At 41.0% G+C, this 14,657-nt stretch overlaps 1 protein-coding gene across 3 annotated transcripts; it reads right to left on the minus strand.

Moving 5' to 3' along the window:
* Nucleotides 1-6,366: 6,366 nt before the first annotated feature.
* lat (linker for activation of T cells) lies at nucleotides 6,367-14,373 on the minus strand. Of its 3 annotated transcripts, none has more exons than XM_067233817.1 (15): nucleotides 14,047-14,373; nucleotides 13,935-13,949; nucleotides 13,768-13,818; nucleotides 12,649-12,750; nucleotides 11,823-11,865; nucleotides 11,625-11,653; nucleotides 11,147-11,201; nucleotides 10,946-10,992; nucleotides 10,711-10,743; nucleotides 10,426-10,489; nucleotides 9,605-9,678; nucleotides 9,429-9,461; nucleotides 9,180-9,209; nucleotides 8,249-8,331; nucleotides 6,367-8,132 (listed from the first exon to the last, which is right to left on the minus strand). In XM_067233817.1, exons 4-15 carry the CDS (start codon nucleotides 12,746-12,748, stop codon nucleotides 8,106-8,108), a joined length of 618 nt encoding a protein of 205 aa, XP_067089918.1. In that variant the 5' UTR covers nucleotides 12,749-12,750; nucleotides 13,768-13,818; nucleotides 13,935-13,949; nucleotides 14,047-14,373; the 3' UTR covers nucleotides 6,367-8,105. The 3 variants fall into 3 exon arrangements, with proteins under 3 accessions (XP_067089918.1, XP_067089917.1, XP_067089916.1); XM_067233816.1 differs by having other exon boundaries at nucleotides 14,043-14,373; XM_067233815.1 differs by lacking the exon at nucleotides 13,935-13,949 and having other exon boundaries at nucleotides 14,043-14,373.
* Between the last annotated feature and the right edge of the window lie 284 nt (nucleotides 14,374-14,657).

Genomic DNA, 14,657 nt, shown 5'->3' on the forward strand with positions numbered 1-14,657 from the left:
TGACCATCACCAATACCGACACAAACCAAAGGCAGAGGCAGGCGTGGCTGACACAATATCCGGTCTGTTAAAAGTAGGGGTTTTGGTTCCATCTGCCTCTCGGTGGAATACACCCATTCTCCCCGTCCCCAAACCAGGCACCGACAAATACAGGATGGCTCATGACCTACGACGCATCAATCGAATTGTTACCACCCCAACAGTCTCTGTTCCAAACCCCTACACCTGTATGGCGGCGGTAGGCCCTCAACATCAATGGTTTTCATGTATTGATTTGGCCAATGCGTTCTTCTGTCTCCCCCTGGCGGAGCATCTTCGCCACATTTACATTTCAAGGCCGTAAATACGAGTACACTGTTCTCCCCCAGGGTTTCGTTTTATCGCCGGGCGTGTTCAATCAGGAGCTACGCAAACTTTTGCAGGATGTGCCACTACCGGACGGGGTGGTTTTACTTCAGTATGTGGACGATTTATTATTGGCGGCCACCACGCCCCTCAGCTGCCTGAATGCCACTCAGACTGTTCTGCGTCATTTGTTCAATTGCGGGTTCAAAGTCTCGAAGTCCAAACTCCAGTGTTGCCGTCGGTCCGTCACTTTCTTGGGACGTGTTATATCGGGGGAAGGATCAGGAGTGTCCGCTGCGCATCGTTCGGCGATTCTTCAGCATGACAAGCCTCGCACGGTCAAGGACATGCTGTCATTTTTGGGGTTGACAGGTTTTAGTCGACAGTATGTCCCCGGGTACGTGGACAGCACAGCCCCCTTACGCACCATCATTAATGCACAAGGCATGCGCAACCGAAACAATGTCCTGACATGGGACATTCCGGCCGAGGAAGCTTTTATCAAATTGAAACAGGATCTCGCCCGCGCGGCTGAACTGGCGCTTCCGGACTACACATTGCCTTTTTATTTGGATGTTTCTGAAACCACCCTATCGGCGAATGGGGTGTTGTTTCAGAAAAAAGAGGGTGGCAGGAGAGTACTGCTATACCTCAGCGTAATGTTTGACAACACAGAGAAACGACAGCCATTATGCACAAAACATGCGGCAGGAGTAGCAAAACTACTTCAAAAATCGGCTCACATAGTCATGGGCCACCCAATCACGGTACTGACGTCGCACGGAGTTATGGCCTACATCAATTCAAACACGTTCACATTAACAACAAACAGGCGCATCAGGATCGACAATGTATTAGGGGCACCAAATGTAACATACACACATGAAGGGATCAATATGGCAGAGGGAATGACAGGGGGAGAAGGTGACAGTCATGTATGTGAACACAGGGTGCAAAAAGATGTCAAGGTCCGACCGGATCTAAGTGCAACACCATTGGCAGAAGCAGAAGAGGTACTGTTCACAGATGGGTGTTGTTACAGACATCCGGAGGAAGGGTTAAAAGCTGCATGGGCAGTAGTCAGACAGACAGGAGAAGGGTTTGAAGAAGTCGAATCAGGACGGGTGGTAGGTAAGGAGTCAGCACAGCTGGCTGAACTAACAGCCATGATTAAGGCTCTCGAAGGAGCCGAGGGCAAAACTGTAAATATCTTCTCCGACTCAGCATATGTAGTGGGCGCACTCCATGTGGAACTGAGTCAGTGGCTGTGGGCGGGGTTCTTGACAACCACGGGTACACCCATTAGACATGAAAAACAAATGAGACAATTGGCCAAAGCCATCCTAAAACCAGCTCAAGTCGCAGTAATGAAATGTAAAGGACATGACGGGTCTAAAACTAAGGTGGCCCTGGGGAATGAAGCAGCAGACAAAGCGGCCAAGAAAGCTGCTGGTTATCTCCCTATGTATATAATGGTTTCACAGGAGATGAAACCGCTCTGCCGGCAGGTATGCGACAGGGCATATTTAAACAGAGTCATGGGTTAGAACACGCAGGATATAAAGAGATGATGGTGCGTCTTACACATTGGTGGCACCCTCATCTACCAGCCATGGTGGCTAACTATGTGGCTGAATGTCGGGTGTGTCAGGAGTATAATGTAAGACCAACTCTGAAACCACATCAAGGAATGTTTCCACTACCAAAAACCCCAGGTCAGGAAATACTCATTGATTACACCGACATGATAAACTCAGTACGTGGTCATCGCTACCTTCTCGTAGCGGTGGATGGGTACACAGGATGGCTTGAGGCTGTCCCCACAAAACATGAGGATGCAAAATCTGTATGTAAATTTTTGACAAACACTTATATTCCGTTCCATGGGTTCCCTAAACGAATCAGGTCAGACAATGGGTCACACTTCAAAAACAAACATCTCCAATTGGTAGAACAAAGTCTGGGGTTGGTGCACGCGTTTGGGGCAGTGTATCACCCCCAGTCACAGGGAAAGGTTGAACGCATGAATCGAAATCTGAAATGCAAGTTGGCCAAAATCTGTGCAACAACTAACATGAATTGGGTAGATGCTCTCCCTATTGCCCTAGCAGCCATCAGGAGTTCAGTGAACACCTCTACAGGATTCACCCCATATGAACTTCTGACGGGGCGACAGTTTCCGGGACCGGGAGCTGGGCTGGACCTACTGGAGGCGGAGGGTGAGTTGGCGCATCAACCATACTATGATCAGCTGTCTGCTCTGGTATCATCCTTCTCCAAACAGGTACAGGAGAAACGGGGGACAGCACAGGACCCAGTCAAGGCCTTCACTGCTGACTGGGTGTGGGTGAAAGCCATTAAGAGAAAGTGGACAGAACCTCGGTGGACAGGACCGTTCAAGGTCATCGAAAGAACCTCGCACGCCCTAAGGGTGCTGGGGAAAGGGAGTACGTGGTACCACTGGAGCATGTGTTCTGCTGCTCCAGAACCCAGTCGTACGTTGCAGGAGTTGGTGGATAAGGGCCAAGGGGGCCAGTGAACTGTTTGCTATTTGCTACGAATGTGAGAGTCCGGAAAAGACTAAGACAGTTTTCGCTATTTTGGCATGATTAAAATTTATATACTTGATCCCGTTACTCGACCGGACAACTCCACTACTAAACCAATTTTAATACATCAAATGACTGGTATCCACTCTGTCGACTACTCCCAACTTAGTACCTCGGACGTTATCATGTTGGCTACCGGAGGAGTGGGGCAGAACCTGTGGCTGGGGTGGTTGACGGCAACGGCAAAAGAAAAACACATGGCCGACTGTGTGGCTTGTTCAGTTGGGCGCCCCATGTTATACAGTGAACCGGCACCCCTCTTACCACAAACAGACAAACCAGGGTTTAGATGCATGATAGAACTACTGTCTGGGATAGAATCTCGCAATTGTAGTCAGCTCAGTAAGATCTTCCCACCCATATCTAATTACACCCGTCCTCCACCATTTAGGCCGGGGCCTCACCTACTGATTTGCTTCTCCCGAAACAGTTCTGCTAGTGCCACTGGGGGTGGGGACAATCCCTAGAGAGGTGTAACAAAACTTATACCATGAACATCATTAAATACACCCTGTCCTGGGCACGCGCGGATTTATATTGGTCCTGTGGGGGAGGCTCTCTGTTGCCCAGGCTACCAATAGGATGGTGGGGTCGATGTGCACTCGTTCGCCTGGCAACACCGGTTTTCTTCCTAGGTCATAAACAAAGTAATACAGTGTCCGCTAGGCAGCGCAGGAGCACCAATTTCGATCTAACCAAGGATGGCCTTACCTACATAGACTCTATTGGAATTCCCCGGGGGGTTCCCGACGAATTTAAATTGGCTGACCAAATCGCCGCAGGTTTCGAAAACATACCTTTGTTGAGTGCTCTGTTTCCCATCACCCCAAACAAAAATGTAGACCGTATTAATTATGTCAACTACAATGTCTTGCGACTGGCGAATCTGACTAGGGATGCGGTAGAAGGACTGGCAGAGCAACTCTCTGCCACCTCACTTATGGCTGTTCAAAACCGTTTGGCACTAGACATGCTATTAGCTGAGAAAGGGGGGGGTCTGCGCGATGTTTGGTGAAGCCTGTTGTACATTTATCCCCAATAATACTGCCCCGGATGGATCGGTGACTAGGGCCTTAGAAGGCTTGCGTACATTATCTAAAGAAATGCACGACAATTCGGGAATTCAGAATCCCCTCAACGATTGGCTAAATAACACTTTTGGTCGTTGGAAGACTATGATTGTCTCTGTCTATTTGGTATGTTGTGCATGTTTGCTCTGTGTGGGTGTTGTTGTATCCCATGTATCAGGTCCCTGTGTAACAGGATCATTGTCTCGGCTGTGGAGAACCCGACGAAGGGGTTCCAAATGTCGTTGCTGGGGCTGGCTGACCAGGACGAGGAGGCGGTGGTTGGTCCGGGCTATGTTGATTGATCTCTGGTGTTTTCAGAGATCAAAAGAGGGATTAAAGAATGTATAATACATTACAACACATATTCTAGAACTGTAATCACCAGCTGCATATCAGGCACGGCACTAACTATGATCCCAGTTATTAATATGTGTGGCATTTTAATCACTGAATGCATCACGGGCACTGTGCACGAGTGAATATAACAACAGGATTTATGAAGGAGGCATGTCTTAAAGTTATGTATTGTGCCTATTAAAGTTATGCATTGTGCTTATTAAAGTTATGAAACTTAGAAGTGTGCTCAGGCTTAAACATTGGGTCTCACACTGAGTGTGGGAAGCAGGCTGTTCTTTGTGTCTCTATCTTTTCATTTTCAGAAACATCCTTGAATCTGGGTGGAGATGGCACCCGAGCAGGTGGGACGCGGAGGCAAGAACAACTCCCTGATGCACGAGAGAACAAGCTCAACCCTCTTTTCATCTTTCTGTTTTAATTGCACTGTATATTATATGCTGGGGAGGGAAAGATAGCCAGTTGGACTTCGTGAACCAGCCCAAACTCTGTTGCGGGTAGGGAAACGTAGACAGCCCCAGAGCTCTGTACTTGTTGATTTCCAACTGCTGCATTAAAGCTGATATTATCGGACCTCTGCGACTCCAGACCACTCTTTCTAGAACACAGATTTGTGTCATAGAATACCATCATTACATATTGGAATAGACACAAAGATTTTGAATCCTTCAATAGTTGTTTGTCTCCTTTTTAAATCATAATGTTAACAGACATCACCCAAATGGGCCTGATCAAAAATGGATCAATGAATGGGTCGTTATCTAGTTATTCAGAAGCCTGCTATCGACCATTCATTTGAATCAGGTGTGTTGGAACAGGGAAATATCTAAAACATGCAGTACAGGGGGTACTTGACGACCAGGGTTGAGAACCACTGCTCCAGGACTTACAATAAAAAAATAAAAACTTGGTTTATATAAAACCCTGTTCCAACCCTGTTTAATAAAAACAGGGTTGGAGCTAGACTCACACCACAGAGGGGGCAGAGCATTCTCCCTTCTGATAAGGTTATTCATTAAGGTTAGGTTATTTATTTTTTTACTGTAAACTGCGATAGGCGTACACATAAATGATCAGTAAACAACACTTTAATGAACACGTAGCTACAATTCACTGCTCCTTTACTGAAAATAAAGTATCCACTTTATATTGTCCTGCTTTAGAAGACATGGAAGACAGTTAGCTAGCCAGCAAGTTAGTTAGCCAGCATTTAATTCATAAAAAATCCAGTTTAAACAAGCTGATTCAAACGACTGTGCCTGCATTGTCACTAAGCACTGCCCATCTGTCCGTATCAGCGCTGGATCCTGGTATCCATGTCTTTGTAACCCTGCATGTTCCAATAAACATTTCACAGTTTGAATTTGAACAACCTGAATCTTGTTCTATTAGAAGTTTGGAAGCTTGAATTTTTTGATCCGATTTTTTTTAACATTGAAATAAAATAATATTAGCATTTTAAGAAAACATTTTGATACTATGAATTTGGGGTTTAAATGTTAGAGTTCCCATGACATGAACATTTCACTATAGGAGGTTATTTAACATTAATATGAGTTCCCCTAGCCTGCCTTTGGTCCCCAGTGGCTAGAAATGTTGATAGGTGTAAACCAAGCCCTGGGTATTCTTCTCCGCCTTTGAGAAAATTAAAGCTCAAACGCTCCGATCTTATGTCGTCATAAGAGGAAAGGTTACCTCCCCTTTCTCTGCTTTGCCCAATGAGAAAATGAGCTACGACCGTGCTAGCGCGATATTGGTTTTTCCTCAAGAGACATCATGGCTTGCAAACGAACGAAGCATGGCAGTTAGCCTCGCCTCTCTCCTCCTAGCATTTAAAGCTACAGACAGAGAAATGGCACGTCCTAAGGAAAGCTCATTGTGGGACTGCTCGTAGTGGCTGTAATTCGGCACCAAGGCTGAATTTCGGGAAAGAGACTTCAGATACAGTATTAAGGGATCACTAAGGCCTATATAAAAGCATCCAAAAACAGCATGCCATGGGACCTTTAATAGTAAGTTTTCAATGCATTTCAAAATTCAAAACATTGTCACTTATTTGCTTCCATATAAATAGCTAATACTAGTTAATGCCAAGAAAAACTGTTAGACCACTTTTTTATTGAGCAGAGATCCTAAAGGGGCCACAAAAGGATGTAAGGAGAGTGAGGCATCTGTAACCAATAGGTTGATGGTTCCTTCCCTGGTCCCTCCAGGACTTATGTCCAATTCTGACAGGTGGAAACTTTTTTTCCTCAGGAGTTAACCCTAACACTCTAACATGCCAATTTAAAAATAGATTGCAATTCTGAGGAGGAATCCACACTTGCTACGGGCATCTATATTTCAAGTTTTTAATTGAATAAACATAGAAATAATAAATACATATTTTAGTTAATTGATAATTTTATTCTGAGACTTGAGCTCCTTTTACTTCTTCTTGTTGGTATCAATAAACTACCAATAACCAGCATGAAGTCTAATATTAGCAAACACATCCTACCCCTGGTTCCCTTCCCGTCCTACCACCTCAACATTTAGTTGAAAAGGTCAATGCCATTTTTCCCATTTCAGTAGGACTTTTAGGCCTGGGTAATTCATAGGCACAAATATTTAATCTCTTTCTGTTTCTAATTCCATATCTGGTATGTCTGTAAAAATGGTTTGGCAGGCAAGCCAAGCATGTGTCTTTGTAAACTTTAGAGCAGTAGTGAACCTAAAACTTCACTCAGATAACTTCTGTTTCACAGTTCAATGTCAAACCACACATTTCAAGATAAAAGCACAAACACTCTGCCTGAGGCACACACAAACATTACAAATACATTAAGTGAACAAAAACATTTCTCAGAATTTGTCAGCAATTTCTTTCCATTAAAACAGCTACTCAGAAGTCCCTCCCACATCTTGTTTCTTTACTATTCTGACTACCACCAGAGGGTGTAATAAAACAACATGGTCTAATTTGTTGCCCCAGTGTGGCCATTGGGTCCAATTGTATCATGGAAAACGGCCCAACTTCCTAAGGGGATAGTTTATTGCTAAAATAGTTGCTATTGTCATTGCTTTGGATTGTTACAAACGAAAGAGATTGTTATAGGATTACTTTCTGAGCATTTATAGCTACAGACTTCCAAAGTTGTCATAATGAGATTCTAGGAGACATTATTATTAACCCAGACATTCTGGATTTTAGTGATGACACTACCAGTTGGTTAGGTTCTCGATATACTTCCACCTGTTTGGTACTTACCAATTTCATATGCCATTATTTAATACTAAACGGATACTAATACTAAATAATTCCACAAGAATACAATGCTCATCCTGTCAACAGTATTCTTGTGGAATTATCCTGGATCATACAAATCCATTTGGTATTCAATAATGGCCTATGAATACGGTAAGTACCAAACAGGTGGAATGTGGACAAGAATTGTACACCTTCACCCTGCTGTTAATGCTGTAGCAGTAATCTGTTTCCTTACTGAACAAAACATAGCAGGGTCCAAGGCGATTAGAGATCTATAAATAGTTTCCAAAAAGCATCACACCAAGCAAACAACTATCAGCATGATTTGGCAAATCAGACATCTGATGCAGTACTATGGATGTTTGATATAGATACATATGCTATGTGTTCCATATTTCCATGAACAGAAAGCATGCCACAGGTGAATCCTTCTTTTGTGAATCATCCATTTCCTCTTCTGTGTCAACATTGATTTACTCATATGGAGGTCTCAGTTAAACACATCTGAAAGAGAAATGGACAACAAGATGTGATGTAGAGATATCAGCCTCTGTTGATATAATACTTAACTCATAAAATGGTAACTGTATAACACAATGACCTCCCACTGAAGAACATACCATATCTTGATTGACATAGTTGCCAGTTTCTTCATCACTGTCCTCATCACTGTCTTCAAGACAAGACAATCTGGAGGCCATACCTGAAGAACATTCAACAGTAATTACTAGAATGGTGTGTACGCCCACAGAAGACTGTCACACACACTAGCATTGAAAACATCTTAAACCAAACACTGTTAAGTCCTTGTTTGTTGACCGCTTAGACGGTTTGAAATAAGACAGGATATGTAATAGGACACATAATTGCTACAACAAACACTTGATCAATCCTGTAGTGGAACATTCTGTTTGTAACATTGTTCGATTATCTGTTTGCTTATTATGTCTTTTGTATTTTCTGTCATGTCATTTGCTTAGGGACCTGTGTCTTCATTGCCTCGGGAAACTCAGGGAGACATGGTCACAGGGTGTAGACTTTGGATTTATTGTTTTATGACATGGGACACACAAAGGAAGATGCTGTTTTATTATCTAGAGCTGCTCAAGGGTTGGGCAGATTACATGTGCCATTAAGTAAATGCGTTTGGGGGTAGTGGGTCATCAGAAGCTGTAAGACGCTGCTTTTGAGCGTAAGCGGTTTCTGATCACTATCTGTTTCCTAGGCCGGATGGTTTTTGTGTATCGTTTGATGTTGTGTGTCATATATAGTTATGTTTAAGAAATACTTATTCAAAATACTTTTAATTGCTTTGAGCCGATTGATATTCTACCAACATCCGCAGGTGGGGAAATGTAGGTGTTGAAGCAGGAGAGAGACAGGCAAAAATAGAGATATTACAAATGATGAATACTAAATAATAAATGGGATGATAATTAGGATAAATATGACAAATTGTTGAAGTGAAATACTAGCTAATCTCCTGTATGCTTTTCCAAAGCATTTGAGAACCAGACCATAATTGGACATAATGACGCAATACTACATTACCAAGGTGAGGATCCACATTCTGATAGTTTTCTGAGGAGTGAATAAGAAATATAGAATGAGATACATTCCTTTTTGGTCATGTAAATGACAAGAATCAATGTGAAGGATTTAAATTATTTAAACATAGGATTTATTTTAATATTTAACATAAGCTTAGCAACTGGAGTGGATCAAGGATACATTTTAGATTCCATAATGCAGTTGATACATTGTTAGACAAATGTATGTACATTAGTATGTATCACTTACCTTGCTCTCTCTCAATATTCACATATGGAGGTTCTGCATGTTGACGTACAATTTGATTATCATCCACAGAGTATCATTGTTCAAAAATGGTTTACTACTTCACTACTTAAGTGAAAAATATTAAATGTTGAGTCAAAACTCAACTCAAAATTATCTGACATTTATAGTACATTTACCTGAGCTCTGGGTTGAGGCTAGACTCTGATTGGACTGGTGAGTTTCAATCATAGGAGGGTCTGGTAATACATCTCTGAAAGAGATGAAGAGTGAGTGGAGTGGAAGGGGAAAGAAAATAGAGATGAAAATTACCTCCCATGCAAAGGTAGAAGCTGAGATAGCATTGTGTGGTTTAATAAGATAATTCTTCTATTTCTAAAACAGAAAACCTACATATTAAACACATTTGAGGCATGCAACATCTTTTCTGCAAGCAAAACTAAAACATAAGAAACATCAATACTTTTATTAGTTTCATACAGAAACAGCACAAGGCTGCTTTGCTGTGTCTATATAAATTAAATTAGTGTCCAAATACCTTATTTGAAGATCTTTAAGCTGTACTAATTATTGCATTTATCAATAAAAACACAAAGCTTTCTTTCACTAAATACCGGTACTCTATTTTCTAACGGCATTGCATTATTTTCCTTATACCAAATGTGTGATATGAATGAGATTTTTAAGCATGAGTTTTAAATTCCGTCACATAATCATAAAGGTACATTCTTTTACGCCACTTCAATGTTATTGGAAAAAAGACAAATATGGCTTTTATGTATCAATGTGGATTGTACCCATCAACAACCTGCAATAAAAATATTCTATTAAAAAAACATTATCTAGATTAGTCGAGGCTTATATTTTGATCAAAAACAAACTGTATTTTAGCTGATGAAATTAATTATACATTTTTATTCTAAGGTACAGTTCCAGTCAAAAGTTTGGACACATTTGACCTGTTAACTTTTGACTGGTACTGTACATTAAGAGGACTTACACGTAGGGCGCATCAGCTGCCTGCTCATACTCCTCGTCCTCATCCACAGTGTTCTGGTACTGAGCTGCACAACGGAAAGAGACAAGAAATTCCTAAATGTCAATCAAGAGCGTCCATCAAGTCAACATGTCGGCTTGCTTTGTCAATGCAGACAATAACTCCATATATTCCACAAAAAATTCGACAATAAATTACAGATGGACAAAATTATACAAGGGGGACAAGTGCAGAAAGAGATAGATGTAGATGGAGAACTAGGAGACAAGATTCAGATATTTCTTTTACCTTCTGTAGGATTTTCATAACTGGGATTGCTTTCTGCAAAACAGTTTTTGGGTGTTATCATGTGATGCAGTATTAGTTAAATAGTAGCCTCAAAGGGTACACAATACTGTAATCCCTCACATGATGTATATCCTGTGACTTATGTATTGAATCATAATAAAAAATGCTTGATTAATGGGATGTAAAACACAAAAATAGAGTCAGACAACGGTAATGTGAATTAGACATTACTCACCGTTTTCAGTAGGGGTGAAAGAGTTATGTCGCACAATTTGTTCTGAACTGTAACATACATAAAACAAATACATACAGGCAGCTCCAAATATGATACTTCCCTGCTCACAATGTTTTGTATGAAGCATTTTACCTTGTTTTGTCTGTTTATGTGTGTGTGTGTGTGTTATTCTATGTAGTGGCAGGTAGCAGAGACACTTACACAGGTGAAAGGGTCGAAGACTGTGTGGCCCAGTTTGTGCCGATTGTGCCTTGATCTGATGACAAATATTTATCATCAATATTACTACAATAAGGATGAAAAGCGTACATAATGGCAGAATCCCAATAACAGTCTATGAATATTAACAGTAATAAGTCTATATACGGAGTCAGGTGGCTGAGCGGTTAGGGAATCGGGCTAGTAATCAGAAGATTGACGGTTCGATTCTAGGCTGTGCAAAATGACGTTGTGTCCTTGGGCAAGGCACTTCACCCTACTTGCCTCGGGGGGAATGTCCCTGTACTTACTGTAAGTCGCTCTGGATAAGAGTGTCTACTAAATGACTAAATGTAAATATACCAAGCTTGGGCTAGGACTGGGACAAAAACTAGACTAAATGACCTTTAAAGGTGCAAAATTGCTTCCTCTGAAAATACTTTCTTGCACTCATTTGCCACATAAAACTGCTCATACTCACATGAACGAATGACTCGCATTGGTTGTGTTCTAAATGAGGAAAGATACAAGTACTATGTAAGATACAAATCTACAGTAAATTGTTAATTCAACAAACTCTAATACAGCAATTACTGAATAAACACATTTCTTTCAACCTTATCACATCTTATATTATTTATCAGCACATGCCAGTCCATCTTTCAAATATAGTGCTTACTGTTGTGTGTAGTCCTCTGAACCGTGGTTGGGCTGGATAATGACTAGTGAGGGAGATGAAACAACATTAGTGACAAATGTCTTGTTTGTTTCATCCTGGTCAGGTCACTGGTGAGGATGTCTGGGACATGGTAATCTAGTTACTAGCCTTTCTAAACATGCCAAAAATACATTCTTTTTTTATACTTCCTTTCTGGCAGTAATACAGAACAATGCTTATAATATACCATAGCAAATCTACTGTTTGTAATGTATACCCCGTTTGAATGCATCAGTTGCTCTGTGAAGCCCCTTACCAGTTACAGATGAACATACTGCTGTAGTGTACAGGAACATGTGTATTTACCTGTGTCAAAGGGGCCTTATGGTAATATTTACAGTAGCTCTCCTAGGTTAAAGTTAGCCAAAGCATTAATATCTAAAGAATCTCTAAACTGACATCAGCTCATGTTGAGGGGAGTGTACAGTTAATCCAAGATGAAATATGTATTGAAGCAAAGGGGCCAAGGAAAGTAGCCACTGCATGCCTCGATATAACCTCAACCAGTTCACCATGTGCTGTACTGCATAGCATGTCTGTCAGGGTTTTGTTACTTATGGGGAAACCTGCATTTATTGTCAAGCAAATGTTTGCACCCCTCAGGCCTTCCCTCTCACCATCAACAAGACAATGATAGTTGTGGTAGTAGTTTGGTTTAATAAATCTTTAAAGATGAGACTTTAGAATTCCTGACTGGTGTTCAGGTTATCTTCTACAGTCCTTTTCAAGATGGAATGATATACAAAATTTAAGAAATTCTGGTGTGATCAGTCACCAGTCATCTTACAAGGTGCTGAGTGTCTTCTGCAGTGAAGACACAGGCCAGTCAGCAGAACCATGGACAGCAAGAGAGCTCCGCTTAACAATGCCAGTGTAGATATTTCCATTCCTGCAAGAGTACACAGCATCATGTGAATGAGAACTCAACACTGTCTTTGCATTACTTTCCAGTTAGTAGCTGGTGTTGACGGTGATCAGCACCATCTGGTACATTTATATAAATATAAATTATATAAATAAAACAATTAAGCCTGGTTACGGTCTAGAAACTCCACTGGCAGTCTAGGACAAGTTTTCTTGTGAAACTGGGCACCCTTTCTAGTACAACAGCAACTATCCATTAATAAATAATTTAAAAGCATACTGTAATACTCCTCTATACAGTATTACTGAAGAGTATAGTGACAAATGCATCTACAAAACTAGAAAATCACTGAAAACCTTTACTTTTCCAGGTTACCAGTGACATCATTGACCATATTCAACTACACAGCTGGGAAAAGAGGAACACTGTGTGGTCAAAGAGAAAGCTTTTCATGGAATGTAGTGTGTAGTTTTCCACTTTGAGAAAATACCATCTGTCTGTGTGGTTGGTAATATTACATCCTTTTTTTTTTTTGCGCCTCAATCCTCCATTTCACATATACTCTCTTTCTCACATGCTCCCTCTGTGTAAATGAGGTTGAATTGAGCTCTTTATGGCCAGGAAACGGATTTCCTGTATATTTATGTAACATAATAAACTTCCACCTTCTTCTTACAGTACTTATTTCTACATAATCTGTCATATGTTTATAATGTTTCACAGTACCTAAGTAATACAGTATTCTAAGTACATTAACTATACAAAATGTTTAACAATATAATAACAAAATGTAATATAACGCCCTGATCTACCATACTAAGCATGCTGATGCTGTGCCTAAATGCTCAGTTTTTCTAATACTGACGTCTCCAACATACATGTATTTTGAAACACAAACTTTGCGTTTTTGGGGTGTTTAACAGTGGTACAGGCTTTGAAATAAGGATGATGAATAAACCCAAAATTCATAAAAATATCCTAGAATAATATAACCACAATAATGAACGTAAAACTATATAAAATGATCTAGTGACATATTACCTGATTCATAGACAATCAGTGGTCAGGTGGCTTGGGGGGTGCCCAAACAGTCTGAAAGATTGTAAAAGATTGAGGGAATAAGACGTAAAAGATATAGAGGGGGAAAAAAATCATAAGGATCACAAATGCGATAGATGAGAATTGAAGCTGAGGGCGCAGGAGCCTACATTCAGTCTAGTGATCTGGCGAGACAAAAGAAACACATGCTCCAAATCACATACTACAACACAGAAAACCTTGGAAGAGAACTAGCTCAACAGAGAGTACTGACTTACCTACTGCACACGTGTGGATCCCACTCTGAAGGACAATATGTTTTGCTGCCTTTGCAATACCAGTTAACAGATTTGACCTCTTCTAAACCTAGGCCAAGATTGCATCTACTCCAACTATGACATCTGTTTAGTGCCTGAGGTCCACCATGTCTACCGTTTGTGTATATTTATGGCCGTCTTAACAAGTTGTGCTCTCTGCTACTAAACGTATGTTAGTCTCTTGCCCTCTACTCCTCAATATATCAGCTTTAGGTGGGTGTCTCTCTTTGAAGTAGCTTTTTCTTGTGTCTAACCTACTTGATGTGCTCCGACTTCCCGTGCTCTGTCAGAAGATCTCCCTCTGTCATTGCACCCAACCACCAACAATGCACCGTTTTCTGTCAGTCTCGCAAGCCATTTCATTTCACCTCCCCCATCCTACTTTTACAATTTAATTAACACCTCTTAAAAGAAAAAAATATTTAAAGAAATATATTTACTATCTACCTCTCATGACTAAAGCTAGAATGAAGTATGTATTCTCAAAACTGCCAGAAATAAACACAGGCAAGTACTTTCATCAGAGTTAATTTGGAAAAGAACACCGATACATATACAGTTTCATAACAGCAGTGG

Source organism: Osmerus mordax, chromosome 3 (assembly GCF_038355195.1).
Source record: "Osmerus mordax isolate fOsmMor3 chromosome 3, fOsmMor3.pri, whole genome shotgun sequence".
NCBI lineage: Eukaryota > Metazoa > Chordata > Actinopteri > Osmeriformes > Osmeridae > Osmerus > Osmerus mordax.